Source organism: Brachyistius frenatus, unplaced genomic scaffold, assembly GCF_029030835.1.
Source record: "Brachyistius frenatus isolate BFR_SWC_R1_liver_20210118 unplaced genomic scaffold, ASM2903083v1 Contig_287, whole genome shotgun sequence".
Classification (NCBI taxonomy): domain Eukaryota; kingdom Metazoa; phylum Chordata; class Actinopteri; family Embiotocidae; genus Brachyistius; species Brachyistius frenatus.
This window is the reverse complement of record NW_027210886.1, coordinates 137,791-151,209: the sequence shown is the minus strand read 5'-3', so window position 1 is coordinate 151,209 and position 13,419 is coordinate 137,791. Positions and strand designations below refer to the sequence as shown.

The following is a 13,419-nucleotide window of genomic DNA, read 5'->3' as shown; positions in this document are numbered from 1 at the left end:
TGTCATCAGTTTATTTCCATGTCCTCTTCCAGAGTTGATATTTTTTCTTCATGACCTGAACAGGATTCTTTTCAGTTCACTAATCATTGGGCCCCTGCTCCTCTTTATAGGTGGCACTGTTGAACGTCTCGGAGAAGCTTAGCCTCTCTAAAATCATCACTGAAATATTTTACAAATTAAATAAGAACTGAGTTTTAACAAATTATTTGTATATTTGTAATAATTATATGTATGTGGCTCCCTACCTGTGTTATTTCCTTTATACCATCCACCAGAGCTCTGGCGAGCTGTAAAGGAGCTCACTGCGTTGGTTTAGAGCTGTTTTTGTTGTTTTTACTCTAATTATAGCTTCGATCAGGTACATGTGCAGGACAGAGGTCCACATGCAGAAAAAACTGAGAGCAGAAAGCAGAGGGAGAGGAGAAAACACAAAACACATCAAATAAAAAAGGTTTTCACAAGTAATCGGCTAATGAAGGTGCATGCAAACACCCTTCTTACATATGACTGTGATCCTGTCAAAGAACAAGAAAATATAAGCGTCAGACTGGAAACGGCAAATTGACCTTCAGATAAATAAATGTTTTTCTGAATGAATGAAATTATTCTGCTCCACCATCTCAGTGTGATGACAACAATAATATATAATGTATTTTGAGTCAAATGCTTTTAGTTAATTAAGGTTCATTGAGTTGTGTTTCGGTAAGATGTAGACGTTCTTATTTGTAAGTGTGGATGTTGGTTTAAGCCCAAGTTGGCCATCAAGAACACAAAACTTGAAGATAAATATTGTAGTAACACAACATTAGTGGTCAAAAACTCCACAGGGACGAAAAACATCAACTTTTATCACTTGTTTCTTGGACACTGGTAGATTTATTTGGCCCTCATTCAGATCGTTACTATGATCTTTACCTTGAATTATGACATTGTCTACCTGTTCTCAACACCATGTGACCGACCTCATGAGGTCTGACTTGCCTAAGATCACCCAGGTGAGCACACCCTCTGCTCTTTGCAATACTTGCCTCATCTGAGACCTGTTGGTAACAATTTGTTACTGTGGTGCAGCTGCTTTGGTGTGTTTTTTTTTTTTTCTCCTTTTTTATGTTTCACTTTTTCCTGTAGCTTGCAGCTTTGGGTCAGTGCTGTCACATACTGTTTGGTTTCTACATCTTTTTTTCTCAGCAGTGAGAAGCAAAACCATCTGGTTGTGATTACAAAGCTATACCTTTGTATATTAATTAGAGCTGGGTTCGTATATTCTTCCTATTTGCTCACTGTTCACAGTGAGAGCATTTTTTTTAACGTACTCCTCCTGTTGCATTTTCACGCAGTGAGTGGTGACAGAGATTTTATTTAAACTGTTACTCTTTTTTTACTTCTGTGTGCAGAAGGTAGGGCTGTTTATTTTCAATTCAATTCAACTTTATTTATATAGCGCCAAATCACAACATAGATTATTTCATGGCACTTAACACACACATTAACATCCTTACAGCAAGACTTTACAATATTATACAGAGAAACCCAACAATTCAACAATTCCCACATAAGCTAGGAGGGGGAAAAAAAACTCCTCTTTAAGGGAGAAAAACCTCCAACAGAGGGAAGGAAATATTCCCTTTAACAGGAAGAAACCTCCGACAGAATCAGGCTCAGGGGTGGGCGGCCATCTGCCTCGACCGGTTGGGGTGAGAGGAGAGCAGAGAGGGAAAAGGACAGCATAGAGATAGAAGAGAAGAACTGTTGGTGGAGACGACAAGCGCAGGGCCGAGACATGCAGCTCCATGACGGGACATCTGCAAAAGAAAGAAGAGAAACTACGCGAGCGAGGGAACTGAATGGAGACAACAGACAATAAGAAAAATATATGGGAGAGAAAAGGATGGTGAGGAGTAGGAGGAAAGAAATGTTCTTCTCCCTTTATATGAAACACGTTAAGATTTAAACTGGGTATTATTATTTGTGTCTGTCCTAAGCCCTTGGCTGACAGGGTGGCAAGGTGACAAAGTGACAAAGTGGCAGGGTGGCAAGGTGACAGAGTGACATGGTGGCAAGGTGACAAAGTGACAGGTTGAGAGGGTGGCAAGGTGACAAAGTGACAGGATGACAAAGTGACTGGGTGATAGGGTGACATGGTGACAGGATGATAAGGTGACAGGGTTGGAAGGTGACAAAGTGACTGGGTGACAGGGTGAAAAAGTGACAGGATGACAAAGTGACTGGGTGATAAGGTGACAGGGTGAGTGACAGGGTATCAGGGTGACAGGGTGACAAGGTGACAGGATGACAAGATGATAAGGTGACAAGGTGGCAAGGTGACAAAGTGACTGGGTGGCAGGGTGACACAGCCATCCCAACGTTTGCAAGGTTTATGATCTCATTCTCCTGCTTGAGATACACCCAAAAGAAGGCCCTTAACGACAAAGGTATCAGGGGTTAGTAGCCACTGAAGCTCATTCCCAGGAATGCTTGGCCAGCTGAAACTGTCAGACCTGGTGCTGGCAGCAGTATCATCCATCTCTTTTCCAGGGTCCATATGATCATGGTTAGAGACCCAGTCCAGACCCATGTCTTTGCTGACCCCTCTGCTAAAGGATGCCGTTTTGAGAAGAGGACCGGTTGAAAATCTTACTAGCCTCATGTATTTTTTTGTTTTGGAATAAAGATGGTGAATCACCTCCCATCTTAATTGTAAGGCGATTAAAAAAAATAGGAGAGAGGAGTGGTTCACTTACATAGATTTAAAAGGTGAATTCTCTTACATGCACATATGTCCAGGCAACAGACCCTTTCTCTGCTTTGCCTCTCAGGGGCAACGCTTCAAGTTTAAAGTCCTACCGTTTGACCTTTCCCTCTCACCAAAGGTGTTTACATGGTGGTGGGGGCTACCCTACCCCCTCTTTAAATGTTGAGGATGTGCAGCAGCAACATGAAGGGCTCCCTGTAATTGTTTGGGGTTGGATAGAGTTAAATGTGGCATCACTGCCATTCTGCTCCAAAGCTGCTGTGGGATGATGTAAAGGAGGGAAGTCCTTTGTTTGTCGCAAAGCTGGTGGTACTAGTTATCCATCGGCAAAGACTATGGTAGTCTGAGTGAGGTTGAAATAGATTGTAAGTAATGCCAATATATCTATGGATCTATGAGACCGTCCCTGTGTTGTGAAAAAAGTATGCTTAGACAATCCAGGGAATATGACGGTGTGCTCACCTGGGTGCTCTTATAGGCGGCGAGTCAGCCCCCTAAGTCTCTTGCATAGGTAGATGAAGAAATCATCCAAGGTCAGTGTGAAGGTCAAAGATTGCTTTGACTATGGAGAGATGACTGAGACCATTTGCTTTTAATTGCCTTTTTCATTTCTGACCTTGTATGGCTCAGTAGTGACAGCTGGATTTAACAACTCACCACCAAATCTCACAAACATACACTGACTTTTGAACACGTGACCGGCTGAAACAAGTAATTTATACTATTGCGAGGATTTGTGGAATGCAGCTTCTATGAGAAAACCTCCCTGGGCAGCAACAAGACAACAAAACATGCTTTGGAATTAAACAGAAAGCTGCAAAGTGAATAAAAGTTGTTGAAAAGTTTTTCAACAATATTCATCCTTTGTGTTCAAAACTAAAGTAAGTATTTATGAAGTACTGTTCCTGTAGTCCTTTTCAGGGTCTTGGTACCACACTCTGTATTGCAAAAGAATGTGTTTCAGTGAAGTTCATGCACAACAGTGCATGACCTTCACTGAAACACATTCTTTGCCATCAGTTATAGTTGGAATATTACAATGAAAATCTCTATGTAGTGACATAACACTGATAATGCAGTTTGAACTTGGGGGAGGATGGCCTCGTGTTGTGAGTTGAGTGGTTTCGATGCAGTGCACAAAAATAATTCTTAAATAGTTTCTACGAGACATCTTAAATGTTCTGAATTATAAAATGAATGGATTTATACATGTATTAACCTGATTTTACTCTACTGTTTTGAGACAGGTATTTATTTACTACCTAAGTAATGACAAAATTATGTGGCCACATGGCATGTTACACAATACATCCCCTGGAGTTTAAGTTCATGCCGTCAAAAAGATCATTAAAGAGGACAAAACTCTTTGAGGAAATAATGACAAAAAAATAAGGCATGATTGTGTCCAGTGATTGTAGTGGTGGTTAAGTGCGACTGAATGAATGTGCTTGAAACACTGGCTTATTGAGAACATGTTGGCAGACAAAGAAAAAGGTGGGAGGTTACACCTGTCTGAGCACAATGGCCCGTAGCCTGCATGGCAATGACTCATCCAAACAGTTCCCACTTTGCCTGTGAAACATTTTAAAACCCAAAGGGGAACATTTCTGAGGACAATCCCAGGAACTTAAATTTGCACAAAAAAATTCATATTTTGTGACAGAGCAGTTTGTAATACTGTACCACAGACGCATACACTGCCAGTCAAACATTTAAACACACCTGATTATTCAAAGGGTTTTTCTTTATTTGTATAAAAAAAACTGTGACATAATATATGAAATGATGTAGTAAACACACAAAAAATGTGAACAGCAATAATGTAACACATAGCATTATATCACATTTAATCCTTCTGAAAAAAAAAAGGGAATTAACATTTTTTTAATTTTGTTTTTCTCCTTCCAGGCGGCACTTATTCAGGGCAGAGCCGCAGTAATTCTTGACTCTGCACAGTGCATTTGTAAGAGCCAGATTAGTTGATGAATTTATTTTAGTCAAACTGTCTGGTTTAAGAATAAAACCAATAAATTACATATCATTTAATTTAGTTAAAGGACAGGTGATCTCGAACGTTTTTCTCTGTTATGTCCTGTTCCAGTAACACCTCTGTTTTGATGGATTTTAGCATCCACAACGTGTCTGGTCCTCACACTGTCCTCCACCACAGCTCTTTATCTGTCTACTTTTCCACTGGATTCTAAAAGAACAAATGGCTGCGGTTCAGTGTTATTCACAGTTGATGGCAGTAATAGACATGTTAATAGCCCTCCACTGCCATTAGCATCCAAGCTAAAATTAGCTGCTCCATCATGCTTGGAAAACATTAAGGCCTAGTAGCATTCATTTATTAAAAGAAGTTACCATTCCCTCACAGGATTAAAACAGTTGGAAGAACTGAACACTCTTTAAAATGTTTACTTTAAAAACGGAGGTGTATTTTAAGCAACGTAAACCAATGATTTGAACATTTTGGTGCTCAGCAGGGCAGTAATGCAAATGTTTGTTGTATGTATGATACTTGTGATCTCTCATTCAATGACACTGAGCTTTGAAAACACTCACCACTGATTTCCATTCACTGTGAATGTGAGTGTTTTGAAATACTGTGAAGGGCATTTGGTGGGTCAGCGTAGATCTCTGTGTTTCAGTTGTGAATATTTTAATTTAAAGAAGCAGCTGCTGCTGACACAGGAGTGAGACTCAGGATAATAGATTGCCTTGGCAACCAGCTGGGTCAATGGACTGTGAGCCCTGAAGGTTTTCAACTTTTGTTCAACTCCACATATACATTTTATCCAGAGTTATGCAACTGTAAAGGTGAACAATTGATTTCTTGCCAAATTTAAGATACACTACTTTACAACAGAATAATACTGTACGTGCAGTGCATTACAAATTATGTATGATCAATCGTATTGTTGCTGCTAAAATAATTTTATCGATGTATGACGAGAAGAACGTGGGTTCTTTGATCTTCTTAAGGTGACATAACAGCAGCCTAATAATAAAAGCAGAAATACACGTTAAAAGGAGGTTTCTTCCTGTAAAAGGGAGCTTTAACGTCCAACTGCTACTCATGCTGTTGGGCCCTGTACTATTGTGGGGTCATGACCTTGCAACATAAAGTTCCCTGAAATGGATATGTTGCCATTTGGCATTAAATAAATAAAACCGAAACAAATTTCATTAAAATACAAATTTGTCACATACTATAGGAAAAAAATATGTACACTATTAAGAATTGTAATGCACTAGCTGAAGTATGTTTGATATTGATTGCCACCCCTGGTGAAATTGGACGTCAGTTAACAGAATCAGTAAGGTCTTATCGAGTTCAGGGTTTTACACATCGGTTGGTGAAGTTAGACCAACCACATCTTGCACCAAATCCAGCACAATCTTCCAATTTTGCCTTCCAGTTTTTTATGCGAAGACCCGTAAGTGGCTCACCCCTTCATGAATAAACTATTGTATTGGCTTGATGTTTTAAACAAGGATTCCCTGCCGAGCTGTCTCAGTAGAAGATTCATATGCTGAATATGTCTAACAAAGGGATACTCTGGTAATGTTGTAAATCCAGCTGATGGGCCTGAGTGATAACATAGTCATTGCTGTGAATGTTTCAGCCACAGAAATGCATTCCAGCTAAAGCCATTGCATGATGTATTAACATTAGGGGAACAGTGTTGAATTGTGGGTCGAGCAGCTTGTTTAACTGCTTCCAACTGCATGAGGATAGGGGATAATAAAACATCAGTCAAGTCCTGCTTACTTACTCTTTTCATTAACTCATGTCACATTTATATCTCATATCTCAGGTATTTGACTCTGTAGACTTTATCTGGGGCAAAAAAAATGCCATAACACCCACTGATTGGCTAATTGAACTGACTGCAAGGCATTTGAGCTATGTGGTGATGGAGGTGATTGATGTTTGCTTTAATGTTGACTTTGACATTTCTAGTGCATCATCATTGGGACGCTGACGGTGGTCGAGGTAACAGTGATGAAGGATTACATGAATCATTCAGAGTCCGCATGAGGTGTAGGCGTAAAGGCCTGCATGTCAGATACAATTAAAACCTGCTGTGAAAGTGAAGTTTTAATTTAGGCCACAAATCCAAAGTCAGGGCAGCCTGACACAGTCACAACAACTATCACATCACTGTTAATGCCAGTCACTTATCTTTTAGTTTTGTTTTTAAATCTGCTTCAAAATAAAACCAGAAACTGCCGAGTGTCTTCAGTTTCAAGAGTTAGTCAGAGCAGCAAAGCTAATTAAGACTGGAGGAATAACATAACTCCTCCTTTTTAACACACAATCAAGTCTTTGCAACAGAATGATTTTTATTTATTTTGTTTGTGTTTATGTGTGTTTTTACACTTGAACATGTCCACTGCTTAGATACCAGCGCTCCCTTTCAGACAGATATTTGTCACACTATTTGAGTCATAATTTCCATTCACTATCTTATCATAAATAATTTTCATAAGTGTGGTGACATAATGTTTGATTCAGAAGTTGGAGTTTGACTTTGACATACTGGATCCAGACTTAAAGAGTGAAAGACCAGAAACTGTGACTTTTAAAATCAATACGCTGTCCTTTATAGCTAATCAATACGGAACTTCCTCATGTAAACTCAGAGGCTCTATTTTTAGCATGTTACACTGAAAAGAGTATAATCCCAAAATCAATTATGTAAAGCAAGCTGCATATTGAACCAGGAACTTCCATGGTAGAATTTAAAAATGGTCTATTGAAGGAACTTCCATATCGAATGCGGAGCTGGATTTTTTTCAAGAACTCGAAGGTGTAAGACCTCGCAGTGTCAACTCAAATCTACATGTTCACTTCTAGAACTATTACACCAGCTTGACTGTATTTAAAAAGATGAAGTTTAATACAAAAGTATATGCATGTTGACATATTGAGTTTGGGAGGCATTATTTTAGATTGAGAAGGTATGGAACTTGAAACTGGACCTCTGACTTTGAATTTCAGATCATTGCAATCACTAAAAACAGTAAATTTGTACATGTACACATAAGTTTTCTTTTCCATTATCTTGTTAAGAAGTAATTGGCCTTTGGTTGCAGAATTTTTATGAAGTGTTTGACTTTTTTGACAAAAATGTCATTCCAAATAGAAAACTTAATACATATTTGAGTTAAGACTGTATTCCAGTTAATCCATTTAGGGTTAGGGTTTTTTGGTAATTTTTTTGTGTACTTTGTACTCCCCTTCCACCTTCAGAAATTATTGCATGACACTTTTTTTTCTCTTACTGTTCTATCTTCTTAAACTCTGCCTTTAAAATCTGGAATTCAGACCTTTATCTACCCCATTTATTTACAATCAAAAATAAGGTAGCGCCTAAATAATAGGTTTCAAAATTGAGAAAATGTACAATTTACCAATTAAATACAGTTTAATTTGTAATTATAACTCCTAACTCTAAATTCCTAATCTTTAATTTTACTGTTGCAAAAGGGAGGATAAGCCAAAAAGGTTCTCAAAAAGAGTTACCAGTATCCAAACACACACAGTGCAGCTGTCAGTCCTGGATAGATGCTGCTCCTCCTCCTTGAGTGACACCTGGGACCAGTAGACGTAGTTTAAACCCAATTTGTTGTGTCAGAGCAGCCGGTGGTCTCCATTAAGAGTGAATGTGGGCTGCTGAGGAAGACACCGATCGATAGCAGATGTCTTTATGTTCACCGAGGTACTTCAAAAAGACCTCTTTCATAACTGGATGTTCACAGACAGCTGCTGGATGACAGACTGCCGGACATGAGCGAACGAGATCCAGTGGGTTCTTCTAAGGTCGTCTGAACATCAAATCTCTGTTGTTTTACCGTTTAGTGTGCCATATGGTTTGTAATGTTTCCTCTGTTTTCATTACTGTAGTCCCCAATATTAGTATGTTTATAGTACAAGTGTTTTGTATTCAGGGATAATACATGGCATGTTTCACCATAATAAACTTAAAACAGCCTTCCATTTTCACTTCCTCCATTGCTGATTATACTGTTTGGAGGGTATTATTCTGCTTATATCGAAGTCTCTTTGCACCAAAGTGCCACATAATGAAATAAGTATTACTCATGAAAAAACGTTCTGTACTTCAGACTGCCTGCTGCTTGTATTCTGGCTGTATGTCTGTGTCTATCTTCCCAAACAATGTTGATGGAATACATTTAGAGACACACAAAAAAAAAAAAAAAAACATCAACAAACAAAAACAAACAGCCTCTTTATCACAATGTTATATCTTGAAGAGTTGTTGGTTCTTCAACAGGTTTGGACAGGTTATGTTTGGACAGGTTATAATGATACTTTGTGAATAACAAGGATCTACTCCTAACTTTAAGGGGAAATTCTTTGAAAACGTCACAATTCTAAGAATTTTCTTTGAATTGTGTCACTAGGAAGGTTTCAAGTCTGAGGAGTCTTTGTGAATACGGAAATTACGGAATACGGAAGACACATAGAAATCCACAAATTTAAATATGGAGTTGGAGGTGTAGAGGGGACTGCAGTCATGTGTGAGAAATGTGAGGCGCTGGATGAGGGTGGAAAGTGTCCAGAGTTTCACACTTATTCTTTTGGAGCATTTTGTGTGCATCATCCTGGTACTTGTAGTGTTCTGATGTTTCTGCAATGACAGTGAGAACACACTGATGCACTCAGAATAGAGAAAGTTGTAAGTACAACGTTTAAAACACAGCAACTGTTTCTGTAATCTTTATTGGACAACCATTTGAACACATATGAGGACTGCTTCAGTCTTGACTACATACTGTAAGTCTGCACAGACACAGGTGTGAGCTGTAACTTGACAGGCAGACAACTTTGAAGCCATATTTCTAGTTATTATTGAAACTTGTGCTTTTCCTACTGTGATGGGTCAATGTCTGCTGGGAAAAATAGAGCTGTAGGCAGTTTGTTTAATAAAAGAATTGGCTTCTCTGCTTTCAAGGCAGTGACTCATTCACATTATGAAAAGATAGATAATTCATTAGAGCTGATCTTTCCTGTGGTTTATTTTTAGGAAGCAGGTATAAAACTAAATTCTGAGAAAACAACTCCATAATTTGGTTGTGCAAGAGGCTCATCACAGTAGTTAGCACTGTTCTCTCACAGCGAAAAGATTCCGGGTCCTTTCTGTGTGGAGTTTGCATGGTCTCCCTCTGCCTGCGTGGGTTCTCTCTGGGTACGCCGGCTTCCTCCAACCCTCCAAAAACATGCATTTCAGGTTAACTGGTGATTCTACAAATTGCCCTTAGGTGTGAATGGTCTTTGTTTCCATCTATCTCTATGTGTTAGTCCTGTGACAGACTGGTGACCTGTCCAGGTTGTACCGTGCCTTTGCCCAAAGTGAGCTGGGATAGGCTCCAGCCCCCTGTGACCCTGTTCAGGATGAAGCGTGTATAGATAATGGATGGATGGATGGATGGATGGATGGATGGATGGATGGAAGAGGCTCATCACGGCCTGTAGGTACTATAGGGGTCCAGGTGCTGGTCAGATTTGTAAGTCACATAGTATTATATTTTTTTATCTGTTGGTAAAATCAAACCTAAAAATATAGATAATGCAGACTTGGACATTGTGATGAATATTACAGTGTCTTGCATTCAGTAACTTCCATGTTTTATTTGTCAGGATCCCTGTCTGGCCCTGTGTGTTTTGACCTTTGTTTCCCCAGACCTCCTTTCCTCATGTGGGCTGTCAGTCCCCTGTGTATTTGTTGTTGTTGGCCATGTGCTTGTGTTTGTGTTCTGTGTCCTCCTCTGCCTGCCTCCAGCCACCTCCCATGGCCATGCCCCTCATCATTCTGAGCAGCTGCTACCAATGCAACTGATCACCACCTGCAGGTTGCTCATCACACTAATTACCTCCCTAGACTATATCAACCCTGGTCCAGCAGTCCTGAGGTGTCAGTCCATACTATCAGCTACGTCCACTCACCCGCAACCTGTCGCTAGTGCTACCAGCGTCCCGTCCCGTACTGACGACTTGCCATGGGCTACCTCCACCCTGCCTGCTAACCCGTGTCGGACCTCAGGAAACCACACAGTGGATCCAGCCTGCCCTTTTGTGTCGGACCTCGGGAAACCAAGCAAGTTGATCCAGTCTGCTGCCCTCTTGTGTCGGACCTCGGGAGACCACACAGTGAACCTGCTCCTAGTCCTCATTAGGACTCCTGGTGCCTGCCTGCCTGCCAGCCTGCCTGCCGGCCGTGTTTACGGCTCCCCCTGGTCCTGCCCGGACCGGAGCTGAGTGCGTGGCTGCATCAGCTGCCCCCCACCTGGTGCGAGTTCGGTGGAGTTTCCCTCCCAACTCGGGAAGAGGAGAGAGAGTGGAGAAGAGACATTGGCCTCCTGGCCACCAGTCAATAAAAACTGTTTTTGTACCCGAATTTGAGTCTGTGTCTGCATTTGGGTCCAGTCCAGCCACACCTCATAACATTATTACTGAATAGTCTATACAGTGTGTTACTGTAACCTAAACCTGCTGAACTGGCAGCAGTCTGACGGGTACATGCTGGTTTTATGTGGTAGAGTAGATACAGAATCTTCACGCAGCTCTGACTTTGAATCTAAATGATGTGCTGAAGGTCAGAGCTCCTTCACACCCTGCAGCTCACAGCCTGTGTCTTAACAGATGAAGAATCACTCCATTTACTCCTTAATACTGTCCGTTCAGCCACTTTAAGAGAAATCAATGTATCTGAGCCCCGCAGAGAGCAGCGCTCCGCAGTCTCTGCCTCTTTGACCTACAAATGACGACTCTGCTACCCCACAGGCTGCTCTCTGGGTATATATGTGCTTTAGTTTATGTGTGTGCACGTGGCGTGTACAACACATGTGACAGGAAGACAGAGAGTCGCAGAAAACCCGGTCTGTAGAGGACAAGAAGTCATGTCTCACAGCATGTTAGTGGTTTGTTCTTACAGAAAATCATGCAGAGGTCAAAATATGAAAAATATGTTTTCATAAGTTCTTGTTTCAGTGGTGATTGCCTTCATTGGATTCTATGAGTGTAAGCATATTATCAAAGCAGGTTAACATCAACTGGTAAAAGACAAATCAGCTGCAGGAAAGTCAGAAAACTTCAGGCTTCTTGTAGTTTCCAAACAGAAAAATGCTAACATTCAACTCACTGGAACTTATTTGGTTATGTTGGACACGGCATTATGATTTTCAATTAATGTTATACTATCAGCTAATTCTGGTAGCAGTCGATTGTCTTCATTTCCATCGTATAAGGCAACATTATGTGCAGTCTGTGCCTTTTTAAGACTTCCCTTGTGAAATGTGATCACATGTAGGACACCACATGTTGCAACACATAACATGGGAAAAATCTGTAAAAAATGTCCACATGTTGTAATATGTGGTAGCACGCGGAGTACCTGTAATGTGTCACAAACACTGCAAATTTTCAGCACATGTGATTTTAACATGTTTGCACATTTTAAGATTTCCCTGTCCACAATCATGTGTGGCCATGTGGTCATGTGTTTTTACACATAGAAAACTTGACTTGTCCGTCTGAGAAGACGTTATCGCAGGGGGTACCTGGATTTGAACTCAAACAGACTCTTAAGTTGTCCTTTAATTGCATAACACAGTCACAGTACTTTTCTATAAATATAATTTTTTTTATAGACTGCAACCACTCGTTCAGTTCAGCAAAATCTTTCCACACGACTCGATAACTTCATACATGTATATAGATAAAACATTTTTACTTTCCTTAGCTCGACAGACTGTTGTAACTGCAATCCTCAAGTTATTCAGTGACACTCTCATCTTGTCTCTCCACAGGAATCTGTTATACAGCCTTCCAGGAAAGACTCCTCAGTTCTCCATCCTGAAGCTGTCACAGGAAGCCGTCCTGCACTGTAACGTCACCACCAAAAACAACTCTGCAGACAAGGAGGTACTCTGCCACAGCACCATGAACCAGTCTCTGTCCCTCATCCTCAGGGCCATCCGCTCAGCTGAGAGGCTCGTCGGCTTCGGCTTGGACTTGTTTGAAAATTACCGCAGTGACACATTATGATTTCTACTGACAAAGACCCAAATGCGACTGATCAGGTTTATAAAGTTTAACACAATCTAACCATCCATATCCAACCTTACTAATTGTATTGGAAACATTGAGAATCAGAGGGAATCCACTCAATACAATCGTGATTAAGACTTTAGTGTCACAGTTCTGCACTTCCCCAATAACCATACTGAGTTAAATGACAGAAATATGGAGCCCACAATATGTAGGGAAATTTTAGACACATTTTAGAATGATATAAAAAATTTAAAAAAAAACATGCTGCTTTGTGATTGATGGATGTATTAAACTTCTTGCACATTAGATTTTAGATATGCAAATAATATTGACACAGTGGGGTCATTTAAATTGCACTAGACTCTCATTCAATGGAAGCTGACCAGTAATAACAGGTGGATGGACTTTACCTTTATCAGACACTTAACTCTGTTGGCATGGTAACCGTGTATTCAGCCTTATCTGTGCACATCCCAGCACAGGAGGTCTTCAAAAGACAATCAAAAGACAATAGCATCACTTCAGACATGGTCACCTGACCAAGGAACCATTTCTGAATCTCAGTCTGTAATAGTGAGGAAAA

At 40.4% G+C, this 13,419-nt stretch overlaps 1 protein-coding gene across 1 annotated transcript in view; it reads left to right on the top strand.

Annotated features, from left to right (window-relative positions):
• LOC138635045 (inactive N-acetylated-alpha-linked acidic dipeptidase-like protein 2) overlaps positions 1-13,033 on the top strand; it is a 256,172-nt gene extending 243,139 nt beyond the window's left edge. Inside the window, exon 13 of the mRNA XM_069722353.1 lies at positions 12,593-13,033. Coding sequence (XP_069578454.1) covers positions 12,593-12,830 — 238 coding nt within the window. The 3' untranslated portion in view covers positions 12,831-13,033. The remainder of the gene's footprint in view (positions 1-12,592) is intronic.
• The last annotated feature ends 386 nt before the right edge of the window (positions 13,034-13,419 follow it).